Here is a 15798-nt window from a genome sequence, read left to right on the forward strand (position 1 = left end):
TGACCACTCCGCACATATACTGACAATGTTTTGCCTGTTTTTTTGTTTGTTTTGTGTGTGTGTGTGTGTGTGTGTCTGCGCACACTGTGAAGAGCTTTGAGGAGCTCCAGCCAGCAGAAGAATTAACCGAAGCAGAAGTGGAAGATGAGGAGGAAGATGATGATGATGACATCACTAGCAGTGAATCAGACAGTGATGAAGAAGAAGCTCGCAGCATGCAACCACAGCCAGAAATGCTGAGCAAGCTACACTGGCCAAAAGCATCATTGCACTGCTGAGAACACCTTCACGCATATACATCACACACACACACACACACACACACACCTGTGCATTTGCAGGATGCCTTCATGCAGAAACAGGAATTAAAAAGATCCACTGAAAAGAATTTTCCAAGACAGTCACACGAGTAGACTTCTGATTGGCTGTGATGTAGAAAATCTGGAAGGGAACAGCCAACATTATTTCAGGTGGTTTGAGAACAAGTTTCACATTAGAGAGCTATAGTATGTGCTAAATTCTTTCTTTACTAAATGTACTAAAACTATGTGGATTCCTGATTAACAGACCCATATTTGGTTCTTCCCCAAACCTTTGCCACAGAGTTTGAAGCACTAAGTAATGTGTAGCATTAAGATTTCCTTTCACTAGGTTCAAAGAGGCACAAACTTGTTCGAGCATGACAACATGAAGACATGGTTCGACAAGGTTGGAATGGAAGAACTTAAATGTCCTGCACAGTGCCCTGACCTCAACCACCCTGAACTCTACTGGAACACTGATTGTATGCTAGACCTTTTCACCTGACATCAGCACCCAACCTCACTAACACTCTTGTGGCTGAATGATCACAAATCCCCAAAGCTAAAGAGGACCTTAATCTGGACAGGGATGCACATATAGGTCTGATTGGTCAGGTGTCTACATACTTTTGGTTGCATAGTGCATCTTAGACACATCTGTACATCTGACCTCATTTTCCTACAAAGCCATGCCGACATTTCTATCCAATTCTTTTTAAAAAAAATTCCTAGGTAGGAATCATAGACCAAGGTTGGAATAAAATTAAAAAAAATCTGTGTAACTGTCTGGAGTTTCAATGAATCATACCTAGATTCAATTTATTTATTTCAGTATTGTAGGTATTTTGGCTGTTCTGTTATTTATTAACACGTACAGGGGGCGGTGGCAGCTCAAGTGGTTAAGGCTTTGGGTCGTTGACTGGAAGATCGGGGGTTCAAGCCCCAGCGCCACCAAGTTGCCACTGTTGGGCCCTTGAGCAAGGCCCTTAACCCTCTCTGCTCCAGGGATGCTGTATCATGGCTGACCCTGTGCTCTGATTCCACCCTCCAAGGATGGGATATGTGAAGAAAGAATTTCACTGTGCACTAATGTATATGAGACAAATAAAAGCTATTTCTAGAAACTATATGGCCAATATTCATTATGTACCAAGAAACAGATCAGATATGTGTGTGGCATTCTGGGAAAAGCAGTCAGATGTCACAGGGACTGAATTCTGGCAAACACCCCCAAAATGATTAAAAATGAATCAGGTTTATTATTATAAGGATTTCTTCCAGTAATATACTCTGACATATCTACTTTAGGAAAACAAATCTGTTTTTACTAATATTGCCTTGGCTGACTGTCTGCAGACAGAATGACCCAGTTTACCAAAGGAAATGGTTAGTTTAAGTTGCTGTATAGCTACACGCTTTTGCGAAATGGACATAAGCCTAATCTATTCACTTTGTAACATGATACCAGCTGTCGGATTGTCCCTTATGCTTCTGTACCATCACATCATCATCATCATCATCATCATCATCAAAACAAAGAAGAGCGCTTAGACACACAGTTCAAAAATGATTAGATGACCTAAATAAAAAGACATCAATGAAAGGAAATTTTAGCCAACAGAACAGAAGTGACTGAATTATTCAGTGATTGTTTCCTCACTGATGTTATAGTGAAGAGAGATCAGACAAGTTGAAGATGAGGATGAGGATGAGGCTTGTGTTTAAATGGCACAAGATGATGAAACAAAGTGACATGGATGCTGCCAATAATTATTTCCTGTTGTATGTCAAAACAATTTGACCGTGTGTAGGGGTTTTCCAGGCCACCATTCATTCTGGGCACCCTGTTACATAATATATATATATATATATATATATATATATATATATATATATATATATATATATATATAATTATACATAATACATATATTAGGAGACACCCTCCTTCCCATTCTATGTCTGCATGATCATCGCAACTGAAAGTTTAAATGCTGAATAATTTATTTATCTATTCAGCAGATGAACCGTCAGATCAAGTCTATTCACCTTGCCCGCTAACAATCCGAGCAGCAAATGGCCTTTAATCAGTAACTGTGATTCAACAAATTATACTTAAATGTAGGTTTAAAGCGGCAATTCATAAAGATCATCAGTCACCCAGATCACGCTGAGGTACAATCTTGAAAGTATCAGCACTTATCCAGTGGTTTATCAGATCCACTGAACAATGGCAAGTGTACTGCTGTTTAAGCACAAACTGTCAGTGATCCGTCCTGAGACTCCAGGATCTAGACTATAGACTGGCAGGAAGCCACCAAAGGCACGTTATAAATAAGTGATGGCTGTTCAATGATGGTTTCGTTTATTCTTCTGTTTCGAACCCAGCTGGGTGTGTAAGGCCGTCCCCAAAACGACCTACTTCGTTAATTAACGTAACCTGCACGCTGCACTCGGATTAGTGGAGAAGCAATTCCGCGACTGAAGCTGCGACTACTACGAGCCATGTGTGCGCTATAAAACAAGTTAATGATAATCGGCATATTGAGGTGACTGAATAGCGAGCATAAATTATGAACAGCCTTAAAGGAGACACGCAATCACTGCAGGCACATTTGATAGAAATGTCTCAGAGTTCTGATGCAAACACTGCCATACACTCTGAAAGTTTCCATGGCAGGGGTGTGTTAGGTCACCCTACTTTTATACCCGCTATCTGCTATTCCTGCTCTGAATCACATAGGTATTAAATCAGACACCTACTGCTACGCACCAGGGCGACACAAGAAATCAGACTGTAATCAGGATCGTGGTTTGTCATTTATGTTAGAATTAAACTGGGAAATTGGTGAGGGATTTAATTAATTGGCTTCGTGGTTGCATTGCAAAATCTAATTACAGTAGTTATTATTTGTTTTTAAAAGAAATATGCTGACGTGTTAAAGCACAAGCTCCATATTCATACCTTTGAATGAGGAATACCAGGAAAACTCAGACCAAGTATGAGTATGTTTTTGGTACACTAATACTGATCCTAAAATGAGTAACCTGCTACATTTTGAAGAAAACATTTTATTCAGCTGTTTATGTAGATAGTTTTACACTGAATATGTTAATATATATGCTGAATATATGCTGGAGGCAGCACGGTGGCTTAGTGGCTTAGAAAGAAGGTCCTGGGTTCGGATCCCGGGTTTGAACAGGCAGGGGGAGTTTCTGTGTGGAGTTTGCATGTTCTCCCCATGCCTGTGTGGGTTTACTCTGGGTACTCTGGTTTCCTCCCACAGTCCAAAAAACATGTTGACTGGTAATTCTAAATTGCCCATAGGAGTGTGTGTGGTTTTCTGTCTATATGAGTCCCTGTGATGGACTGGTGACCTGTCCAGGGTGTACCCCTACCTTTTGCCCAATGTGTGCCCAGTGCTCGCAGTCTCAGATTCTGCTGCACACTCGTGAACATCATTATGTGCTTGCAGTTCGCCGCACCTCGAGCTTGTTTGTAACGATCGTATACGCTCAGAAACGTAAAGTTTGTTCCTTAATCGTTGTCTGAAATGGGAAATTTATTCTTAGTGGATCTTTAAATAAAGGAAATCTAGTTTACATACAAATACTCAATACAACCACAGCATGCACACACACACACACACACACAAACACACACACACCTCTTCTTAGAGACTCCTGGCTGTATTTTGACTCCTTTTGTGATAAGTGCAAAAGTGGAACCACTCTGCAATGTTCCTGAAACCCTTTCCCATCCTCTCCGTGGCTGAAGATAGTGCTGTCAGGGTGACAAGCTGTGGAATTTTTTTCTTGTGAACTAAATCCTAATTACATACGTCAGTTCCTGCTTTGGATCAAAGTGTGATTGTTACCTTCTTTCCTAATGAGATGTTGGACAACTTGTCCCTGTTTGGCCAACCTACTAATTTGGGAACTAAATAGTACCATATTTTACATGTATACATTTTTTCACTGACACTTGTGGGCCTCAGTAGCACCTTTTAGTGTCCTACAGTGTTGAATACAGTTATGCAGGGCAACACTACAAATACAAACCTGCAGGCAAATCTGCGTAATGTAATCTTTACTGTATCTCTAGCATACGTGTGGATTAGCATAGGCAAGAAGTCTGAGGGCAGTTGATGACATTTTGTCAGTAAGGACTCATGCTTTTGTGTAGACTTGCAGTGTGTAATTTAAGCTCCAAATCAGTGTAATCCATCACTGCCCAGCCCTGACCAGGATAAAGAGCTTATTGAAGATGACAGTGATTTCCATTCTTTTTCTCAGCACAGGGGAGTTTTCTTGCCTGTGATAATTATACTTATATCACAGTGCATCGATTCGGTCCGAAAGTGTTGATTCATTTTCTAAAGCAGCAGCTCTGATGGTAGCTCAGGCTGCAAGGCAAATCACAGGTTCATATTTCATTTCTCGGGACTTTTTATGGCAGAAACATTTTTTACTTACCATTGATAAGGAGTCTCCAGTGTCAGGACAAGCTGCATTTTTTTGTCACGAGAGAGAAGAATCGAGAGGCTAGTGAAGGGTTTATAGATGCTATGTTAACAGGAAGTAACTAGATTTGTGGACATTCCACAATATTAAATTAAAAACACATAAAAACTATACATATCATTCTTTAACAAAACAATAGAGTATTGCAAATTGTATTAGAGTATAGACAGACAGGCTGGTGACAGTAACACTACTTCCTTGATTATAACAGCATATCCTGAAGTGTTTTATCCCTCTCTTATGCTAAAGATAAAGCAGTCAGAGATTACGTTGTCGACACTGTGGTATCGCTTTAAGGTAGCACGTAGTGGCCCTGAAAGTCTCTCTAGGTTCAGAGTTAAACACGTTGTTTTCTAAACTCCACACCCTGCAAATGAAAACGTAGTCACTGGATAAACAGCATGCTTGTATAAGTCGCTTTGTCCCCTTTGTCACTTTGTCATATTAGACCACCTTTTTGAACTCGCTGCACATGCGCCTGTCTGTCACATATCTGGAACGGTTTTGTCCTCTGTGGTGACCTTCCTTTCCTGCACTACGGGCAACAAGTCATCCCTAAAAAAAAATAAATAAATAATAAAAAAAAAAGTAAATAGAAATCTCAGTGTACAGTAATGCATTCATTTCTATGTTGTGTTTGTACTGACATTAAAATGCAATCTGGTGTTTGAGAGGCGCTCGTCATTTCTCTGTGCTGTTGCTGTGTTCACTGTCCGTGGTTTTTTCAGAGGCGCTCTTTTCCCCGAGACGATGGACGAAACGCCCTTTGTAAACAGATTTCTGTCTGTGTATGTATACACATGCATCTTGGTTCATCTGCATAAACACTGCTGATGTATCTCATTTTTTCTCCACACACACACACACACACACCATTGGGGATATCTGTGTGTTGAAAGATGAAGAGAAAATGACACATCATGCAGCAGAATAAGAGCATGTGGATGCTTAGCTGTGTTTGTGAACTAGTCCATTGACTGTTACAGGTTACATTTGTGTGTGTGTGTGTGTGTGTGTGTGTGTGTGAGAGAGAGAGAGAGAGAGAGAGACATCCAGGAAGAGATAAAGAAGTCAATAAAGTTGAAAGAATATTTTTATTCTGTTTTTGTTTTTTTTAATGTATATCCAGTTGAGATTCGCTCCCTCTCTTGGTGGTCAGTGTGCCACAATTTTTTTCTGTCCATAAATAAAGATTTGTTTTGGGAAAAAATTTGGTTTTTGTATCTGTCTTATTATTATTATTATTATTATTATTATTATTATTATTATTACATGTATTTTTCTTGTGTAGAAAAAAAAATTGTACTAGATGTGCTTGAGCTGTATTGCAGACAAAGTGGGGAGCTTTTGTGGAAACACGGCACCACCTGATGGAAGACTGTGATCAGTAGCTGTATATAAGAAGGGAATAGCCAGGGGAAGGAGAGACGAGAGAATCTAAATGCACAGAAAAATGATTTACAGCAAGATTTGTGAAAAAACATCCTACTGAAGAAGCTCAGTTTCATTTCATGTCAAAGAGGAAGAGGAAACGTGATGCGGAAAACAGGAAGCAAGACCTCGGTAAGAGCTGGAAATGATGGATTTAGTGTAACATTAGTCTTTACCTGTGGGGAAAGAGTGCAAACCACAGACTGTTATTCTAGTAATAAATGAATTATTACTAGAAACAGTCAAGGAAATTACTTAAGAAAGAGAAAATAAATTTGGTTGAAAGAAAAAACTTGATTATTTTCCTATAACAGTTTATCCTGAGGTATTTTGTCCCTCTCTTATGCTAAAGATAAAGCAGTTAGACACTGAGGTACTGCTTTAAGGTAACACATAGTGGCTCTGAAAGTCTCTCTAGATTCATAATTAATAGTACTAGGCATGGACTCCACTAGATCCCTGAAGGTGTGCTGTGGTATCTGGCATCAAGATGTTAGCAGCAGATCCTTTAAGTCCTGTAAGTTGTGAGGTGAGGCCTCGATGGATCGGACTTGTTTGTCCGGCACATACCACAGACGCTCGATTTGACTGAGCGTCAAGCATAAGCCTTAAACTGTAGCAGCATTTGTATTATTGTGATATTTACCACAGCAAGCAATCGCTACTGAACATCTAACATCTTAAGTTTAATACTTTCAAACTTTAAAAACATCCGATCTGGCTAGAAAGCCTAGCTCACTCAGCTGTATAATTACTTACCCGTATGCTTCTGTTGGATTTGGAAATGTAGAGTGTTGAGAAAAGTTTTCAGCTTCACTGTCTCAGACATTGCTGTAGCCAGCTAAGCATTTGACACTTGTACAATTTGTGAGCATCATTGCTAATATTTGGTGTCTGAAATAAAATTCACTTAAATATCCATTTCTACTACATCAGGGTTTCTTTCTGAACAGTTTAGCATATATAAAATGCTTCAGAAATTATTTCTGGTTATTAATGAGATATGCACTATATTGCCAAAAGTTTCGAGACACCTCTCCAAATCATAGAATTCAGGTGTTGGGCCTGGCCCCTTAGTTCCAGTGAAAGGAGTCCTGACCTCAACCCGATGAGTTGGGATGAATTTGAGCGGAGAGTGCAAGCCAGGCCTTCTTCTCCAGCATCAGTGCCTGACCTCACAAATGCGCTTCTAGAGGAATGGTCAAAAATTCCCATAAACACACTCCTAAACCTTGTGGAAAGCCTTTCCAGAAGAGTTGAAGCTGTTACAGCTGTAAAGGGCGGAACAATTCCATATTACATTCATGTGCATGTAAAAGTAGATGCCCCAGTTTTGGAATGTCTCCACTCTAATTCTCCACTCTTGTAGGTGATAAGAATTCACCTAGGTCTCTAGGATTACCAATGTTGTTGTTGATCTTTCAGCTGCTCCCTGTGTGTGTGAGGGGTTGCCACAGAAAACCAACTGGGCCGCACAGCAACTTTGGCACAGGTTTTATGCCGGATGCCCTTCCTGACACAACCTTCCCATATTTTATCCAGTCAAGTTTCCAGTTTTTTGTTCAGTCTTGGGCACTAGCTGGGAATCGAACCCAGGTGATTCACATGGTAGGCGAGAAACCTACCACTGAGCCACCAGTGCCCCAATGATTGCTTCAAATATATTTTTACACCACTTTTACATATTGACAGAAATGGATGTGAACAAAAAACAGCATTAGTCCTGTTTAGCTTTGTTGATCATCTACACTGCTGAGGGAACATCTAACCCAGGGAGTCCCTAGTCCTACACTATTATAACCACACTGAAGGGTGGAGTGTTGTGGCTCTAGAACATGATCCACTAAACTGCAGTACTGAAAAAGAAATAAAACAGTAGACAGCTCTGGATTGTGTGAATTTTATTTACATTTAAAATCAGCAATTAGAACGGTAGATGTCTCGGTGGGTTAAGCCGCTGAGGTTATGTCCGGTATTGTATTGGAGGGGCGACTTCCAGGTTGTTTGTAACGTGGCTTGAGTTTAGTGTGTGAACAAAAACTCCAAAAAAGGCGAAGTATCAAAGTGCTGTTGGCTTTGAGAAGTCTGTCCCCCATTAAATCTGTTTGGACCAGTTTGACTTAACTCAAAGACAAGAAACTAGTTTTAATAATTTTTTTCCATTTGGTTTTGAGGTGAGGTTGAGTGAGGTTCAATGCACTGTGATGCTTTAAAACAAAGCTGTATCTCATGCAAAACATACAATAATCCAATCCAGCACTAAAAATTTATAGCACCAGAAGTTCTTCTCGATTGATTTAGCCAGGGCAGCTACAATTGAGTTTATCTAACATTATGTAAATGCTATGTAAACTATAATTATCTTGGGACCTCTACATCGATATAGCTGACATAGTTGTTAATAAGTCGGTAGGAGATTTAAAGACCAGTGTTATCATAGGTTAATTCTAATCTCCCGGCAATTTTAAAATACCTACAGTGCATAGATGTCCTGTGATTTGCATCACAGCAGTAAGAAAGAAAATAAACAGAAGGCTGCAGCTGATTTGAAGTGTCCTGCATTGTCCTACAATCAAATCTGGCCCCTTCCAATATGGTGGACATATTAACACAATCGTAACAGCTACCAAAAAACAACTAGCTCTTTTCCTATATTCCTCTGGATAAACAGCCTACCGCTACTTGTCCCAAGCACTGAAAACAGGCACGTCTCAGGTTAAAACACTATAAAATGCATCACATCACTCATGCGCAACAATCTGCACTATTTCGAAAAAAACACAATCACTCGTTTCATTCAAATATCCTCAATCACTGGAGTCACTCAGATAAGACGATTAAAAATAATAATAATAATAATAATAAAAAGCCTGGTGTTTAGGTGCATGGTAATTTGGACTCTGTTATAATTAAATATCTTTAGTGTAACGTAAAAATAAACAAACAGATAATCATCTATGGAAGACGCTCATTCCAGTCTGCTTTGAACCCAAACGTATTGTAAAACCGAGTGTCCGTAGCACCAGTGTTAAAAATCGGACGCTACAATTCGCTGTGCTTTTTGGAGGTTTGGAAAGGGTGGAAAAATGAATTTGCACCCAGTACAACCATTTGTATACACGGACACACGCATATATTATATATATACATATATATATATATACATATATATATACATATACATATATATACATATACATATATACATATATATATATACACACACATACACACACACACAAAACTGTAAAAATGTAAATGTTCACACGTCCTGATCAGCAGACCTCCGTAGATCAGCAAAGTCGGCGCCTAAAATAAGCCTGAAATGCCAAAAACAAACTTGAGTCATGCGGTATGACATCACCACTAGCCTTTCCTCTTCCTCTTTGGCTCGACGTACTGTGTAGCAAATAATGTCAGCTTTAATTACACAATATAATAATAAGTACTTTAGCTAAGCTAGCTATTTAGAGCCGTTTTCCTTTCCAGCAGCAGCCATTTGACGCTCAGTAGCTAGCCAAGTTCACTTAGCAAAGCTTGCTAACATCAGGCTTACTATTGCAATGTGCAATTCAAAACAAGCCACATTTGCTAGGAAGCGAACTCAAACTACGACGGTGATACTAGATCGCAGGTGAGTGTAAATAAAATATACTGCTCTTTTCACTTAGGTGTAAATGGAGTCTTGCATAAAAAATAAAAAAGGGAAGAGAAGAAATGGAAAATCATGGAGTCTGAAGGACGTTCAGTTGTGCATTGAGGTCACTGATGCTGATGTATTTCAGGGCCATGTGCAGGACTCTCACTGGTACTGCAGATAGTTTTTGAGAGTCTGGGGCAGGGGCAGTGTGTGGATGTGGTGGATTCGATGACGGCCCAGCGCTTGGCGAGCTGCTCTCCTGCAAAGTTCCATCAGTGGCAGAGGCTCAGCTGCAGAAAACAAACAAAATACCACTACTGTTAGACATCCATTTATAAATCATCACCAGACCCAGCAGTGTGGCAGCCTGGGAAAACTACAGACCAAACAAACACATCTCCCTTTTTCATGGAGTCTGGTCTATCAAAGTCTGATATTCAGTGTGTGAGGTTATGCAGTCTGAATATCCCCCATATATCGATATGTTCGATAGCTACTGACCACTGTAGACCCCAACAAGAGATGCTCTGATCCAGTCATCTAGCCATCACACTTCAGCCCTGGTCAGGCTCGCTCAAATCCTTACGCTTGCCTATTTTTCCTGCTTCTAACACTTTATGGACAAAATGTTCACTTGCTGCCTAATATATCCCACCCACTAACAGGTGCCATGCTGAGGAGATCATCAGGTGTTATTCACGGCAACTGTAACTGGTCATAATGTTATGCCTGATCGGTGTACATTCTAGAGGCTTCATATACTATATCTAAAAGCCACCCGTCCATTAGATCCTTAACCGTCTGTGCACATTTTGCATGTCCTGGTCAAGGCTAGACTATCCACACCTTCATACAACACATTTCCCCGAAAATTGAAGACGTGATGGCATAAATTTACATTTTTTCTCTTGAAACAATTAGGTGAGGAGAAAATGTGGTTTGCCATTTGCAAGTCAAAAGGGCCTTTCCTGTAAAAGAAGCCTGTTTTTCTGGCAAGTTCAGCGACGAAACACACTTGATCTGTAATGAAAGCCAAGTATTGGGCTTTGCGAGAGCAGATGAATAACAGTATGAAAGGCAGCTGCAAGGTATTCAGAATATGGCTGGTTTTAAAATTGCTGCTGGCAGGTGTGTGTTTTTGCCAGAATGCTTTCAAAAATTGAGAAGGAAAAAAAATAAAATAAAAAATTACTGATGCTTGGAGACAAGATGTCCTTATTCTCCTCTAAATTAAACATTTTTGTCATATCTGTATTCATTCCACGTTGCATTTTGTAAAACTGTTTAAAAGGCAACACCACCACCTACATATGCATTAAACATTTTGTGTTAAAATCAGAACACCTGGTTTATGATTTGTGTTGTCTACAGCATTAAGTGGAGATGGATGAATCACCAGCATGAAGACTTTGGGTCATTAGGTGGTGTGGACATTTTGTTCTGTTGCCTAATGCAGGTAGATAATATTCTGCGAAGTTCGGGGAAAGCGTATCGGTAATTGAGTACGGCGGCAGCTTTCAATGATTAACAATAACATTTTGCTTTAAATGTCCCTTGTTGGCTTCGGCGGTTTGGTGTTAAATTAAGACTACTGCTGTCAATAATCAATAGTGCTTTTTTAATGAATGTTTGAACACAGCACGCTTGGCTTCACATTCGTCTGATTGAATTTATATATAAATATAAAATGTTTACTTGAATAGGCAGCCTGTAGAGAACTTAATGTTTGAGTTGGAAAGACGTGGCTTATATTTTAGGTGAAAGTCTTTGGTGATGCAATAAGCACATGCTGCACCAGCTGTGTATTACCATATTCACCCCGCAGAAGCATAACAAAGCAAACTGCCACCGGTATCAGAGGAGCAGTGGCAAATTGTAGCATGACATTACAGCGGTTTTCAGGATGTATTCAGAACGAGTTACCTTATAACTGAATACATTTGGGACGATGTATTCGGTATTCAGCCGTGGATGCACGCTGTGTATTCTGTATTCTGTGACCAACTGAGGTTGTATATCAGAGGGGACAAACAAGCAGGATAGAGGGTTGACTGCTGATGTGGAAATTAGTACCGCTAGCGAGTGGATAGAGGGAGCTTTATGATGTGTCAAATATGAGATATTATGATGCTATTTTAATGCTGACGCACACTTTAAACGTAAGGAAAGCATGAAGTCAATTGCATCAGTTGAACTTAACTTATGTCCACACTAGACTATGACTCGGGAGGGAAAAACATTTTAGTTTATGGTCACATACATAATAGAACAAAGAGGTTATGGTGGATGTTATATTTATTATACTTACTAATTATGTAAATATGTATAATCCAAAATGTAGCTAGTAATCAACTAAAATGCGCTTGGATGTAGCTGATGAAAGGAAAAGCTTTGGTATGCATGGGCAGAGGGGTTTTAGAGAGGTCATAGCCCTGAACGTGCCACCGCTGCATCAGGCTCATTAGGGATAAACATAAATGTCATTTTAAGCTTTGTATTTTTTTATTCTAACTTTTTATATTTCTATAAATCTGCTTCAAAACGATGCCCACTGTTACAACCTCTGTACAAATAAAACTGAATTGAACTTTGAATTCAGCAACCAGATAAATGCATATATCTAAGCTCTCTTTGCTTAGATCCTGGGTGTACGGTTTCCTGTTGATGTCCGATTGTGTTATGGTGATTGAAAACAACAGCGTTTTGATTTATCGTCAACTTGTGATCAACTGAAATTGTATACACGTGTTGTAGTTGTAAAGGAACTGCACAGGATAATTTAGGATAGGTTGTTACACTCTGGTATAAACTGTTCTGCTGTGATTGTCTAATTCACTATAGAGAAAGTGGCTCCGAAAGACATTGTGTAAGAATCCACTCATCACTTACGCTCAAGTCCGTTGATGTACGTCATTGTGACCTCGCAGTGTCCCCACACCGCGCTGACGATCGGGTACAGCCTCTTCCCCTTGAGACCCCGAAAGGCTACACCTAAGAAGTGACCATCGGCACAAAACCCCAGTGTGCCCTCGTCCATGTCCAAGACCACCAGCACCTCCTCGGGTACTGTGAACGTGTCCTCGTCCTCCTCGTTTTGGCTGCAAGGGTACGAGGCCGCTGGCCCCGTATGACTCTTTCTGTCATGGTAAAGTTTGCCCCGGCCCAAATCCCATCCCCAAGATTCTACATCGCTGCCAACGAGCGCCGTGTAGCCAACAGCATGAAGCGGTGCTCGAGAGGTCGCGACACCGACAATGGCATGTGTGCCACGTTGCCTCACGGGCCACCGGACAGTCCAGGCATGCAGGCCACGAGTGAATCCTACTTTACCTCGCACGCAGTCAGTACTCTGTGCTACCGGATGGCGATGGAAAGTCAGTCGGTCCTCATCTTTGATGAACAGGTTGAGTGAGCGGTCATCAGGGTTCCAAGCATGCTCAAGCTGAGTGCCAATGTCTGCTGGAGGCATGTCCAGCAGCAGTTCCAAGCGCGGTGAGAGCGGGTGTCCTAGCCCGTGTCCTTGTCCGTGCCTGCCAAGGGGCACAAGGGCCACCTGCAATGCCAGCGCAGCCCCCTCGCACTCCTCAGCAGATTTCACCACGCCTGAGACCCTCTGCCCCATCACGGCCCTGCCATGGGCATCACTAACCACTGTCGGGGTTACCTCATGGGCCTAGTGTAAGAGGTGAGGCTCAGCCTATCAGAAAAGGCTGGTCCATCATATGAGGAAGTGGTGAAGCAAGACAGCAGGGTCTTCTGTGGAGAAAGAGAAATGTCAGCACTTAAAGATTGTACAAACATCTGTACAAACATAACATGCACCCTTGCGCAATAAATTCTGAGAAAAAAGAGCCTGAATTGCAGAACAGCATCAAGTGTGCTATGAACAGATTGTACAATTTCTTCAGAGTTTATGGTTCTGCACACCTCCCCACACTCCCAGTATGGCAAATCAGTAATCACCCTGGTCATGCAAAAGTTCCTCCCTTCCAACAAATCAGTTCAGATGACAGCATTTCCCATAAAACACAAAATCAGCCAGACTATTCAACCCAGCTGCTTCAGTTGCACAACACACATTCAGCCAAACACACACACACACACACACACACCTTTCTTCTGCAACTCAAAAAGGTCAATGTTGAGCAACCCTGAAATAAACACTTTTATGTTATGTTGAGTCTACAGGTAAAGCCTTCAACCACAGACAAAAAAAGGAATAGCAGGAAACCCCCTTTCAGATCATTAGCACCTCATGTAATATACATCTGCCCAGAATAGATCAGAAAACACAGCTTGGGTGCAAACCTGTAAAAAAAAAAAAAAAAAAAAAAGCAGAGAAGGAAGTACAATAATGTGAGGAGGAAAGTGATAAACACCAGACACCAAAACTTCATTATTAACAGCTTTAATAACAATTTATTTAGTTGATTTTCACACAAGAAAGTTTTTCAGTACTCATCCTTAGGAAACTCCTCCTCTCTCTCACCAAGGAAGGAGTTACTTATAAAACACTGTGCATCACTGCAGCTGAAACCTCCAACACACCCACACACACACACAGCATGTGGCTATTACATCCTTGTCATGACTGTACTGAGAATGGGATCATCTAGACAGCAGAGGTTCCGTCATCTGTGGTGGTTGTACATCCACCAGAATGATCCATCAGTGGGAAAAGTCAGTCAGTTACGACACACTGACACCTAAGGATGGCACAATCAAAATGGTGTCTTGGGTAAAGAAAACACATTCCAACCAACAAATCAGCTCTCCGAGGTCTATCTGAGGAAGGCGGCAACAAACACCATACATCAAGAGGACTATTTAGCAAAGTCACTAACACAGATTTCCTAATGCTGAGGGCTCTAAAACACTTCTTCTTCAGAGCCTTAAAGTCCTGCTGCCTTAATGCCAAGACAAATAACCCTAAGAATGAGCTAAAGCAGTGGGCGAGTTGTTTTCACACTAATGATCGCACCGTCACTCATTGCATTTGAAGCTGGACAGAGCAGGCGTTAGGTGTTAGGTGAGAAGATATATGGATACATGGATACACAGTGAAATGATGCTGCAATACACAGGAGATTGCTTGCTCAATTCAGTGGTCAGTTAAAGATTCTGTGTCATTTAGTTACGAGCACGACACATTTCTACATTGTGACACGATGCACGGCGATGCAAGAGAGCATCAATGGGTAACACTGAAGTGTGCGATTTACAGTCAGAATTTTATTAATTATGCATGCAAAGCAGCTGCACTTTTAAAAAACACCTGAGGCAAAACCCATAGGGTCCAAATATATCGAGAGCACGCTATCTTTTCTGCAAGATCAGCTACAGATGTTCGCTCTTCTTGTCATTTTTAAACACCACCAAAAGCTACGGCAATCTGGGCTAATTTTGTTTACCGAGTATAATATTTAAATCCTTTTTGTAAGAAAAAAAAAACAAAAAAACAAAAAAAAAATTTATTTTCTAACATCCCATAACACACTAGAACTAAAAACTGCAAGTTAAGGTCTAAAAATGAAACCATTTTAGAAGATCTTAGTGATAAGACCTGCAAACACAGCTTCCTGCAGGTGAGGAAGAACAAGAGGAGAGAGATAATTGAAATGATTAACACGTACAGCCGGGAAAGAACAGAACGCAAAGCTTAGGTGTAAAAGTGAAAGCGATGGGAAAGTGAGGATCAACAAAAAGGTGAGAGGCTGTGAGAAGGAGAGGTGACAGTATCAGAGCTCTGAATTTTTTATATTATATTATATATATATGTATATGTATATATATATATATATATATATATGTGTGTATATATATATATATATATATATATATATATATATATATATATATATATATATATATACACACATATATATATATATACACACATAT

The 15798-nt window shown here is 40.4% G+C and overlaps 2 protein-coding genes across 3 annotated transcripts in view; one reads left to right on the forward strand and one right to left on the reverse strand.

The window, feature by feature from the left end:
• The window catches only part of clstn2b (calsyntenin 2b), a 216439-nt gene extending 214609 nt beyond the window's left edge, over window positions 1-1830 (forward strand). The window contains exon 17 of the mRNA XM_058414591.1: window positions 93-1830. Coding sequence (XP_058270574.1) covers window positions 93-278 — 186 coding nt within the window. The 3' untranslated portion in view covers window positions 279-1830. The remainder of the gene's footprint in view (window positions 1-92) is intronic.
• Window positions 1831-8143: 6313 nt separating this feature from the next.
• The window catches only part of spsb4b (splA/ryanodine receptor domain and SOCS box containing 4b), a 19742-nt gene continuing 12087 nt past the window's right edge, over window positions 8144-15798 (reverse strand). For both annotated transcript variants that reach the window (XM_058413925.1, XM_058413924.1), the window contains 2 exons: window positions 12787-13653; window positions 8144-10187 (listed from right to left, as the gene is read on the reverse strand). In XM_058413925.1, the coding sequence (XP_058269908.1) occupies window positions 10060-10187; window positions 12787-13519 (861 nt within the window). In that variant the 5' untranslated portion in view covers window positions 13520-13653 and the 3' untranslated portion in view covers window positions 8144-10059. The remainder of the gene's footprint in view (window positions 10188-12786; window positions 13654-15798) is intronic.

The sequence above is a fragment of the Hemibagrus wyckioides genome, linkage group LG17 (assembly GCF_019097595.1).
Source record: "Hemibagrus wyckioides isolate EC202008001 linkage group LG17, SWU_Hwy_1.0, whole genome shotgun sequence".
NCBI lineage: Eukaryota > Metazoa > Chordata > Actinopteri > Siluriformes > Bagridae > Hemibagrus > Hemibagrus wyckioides.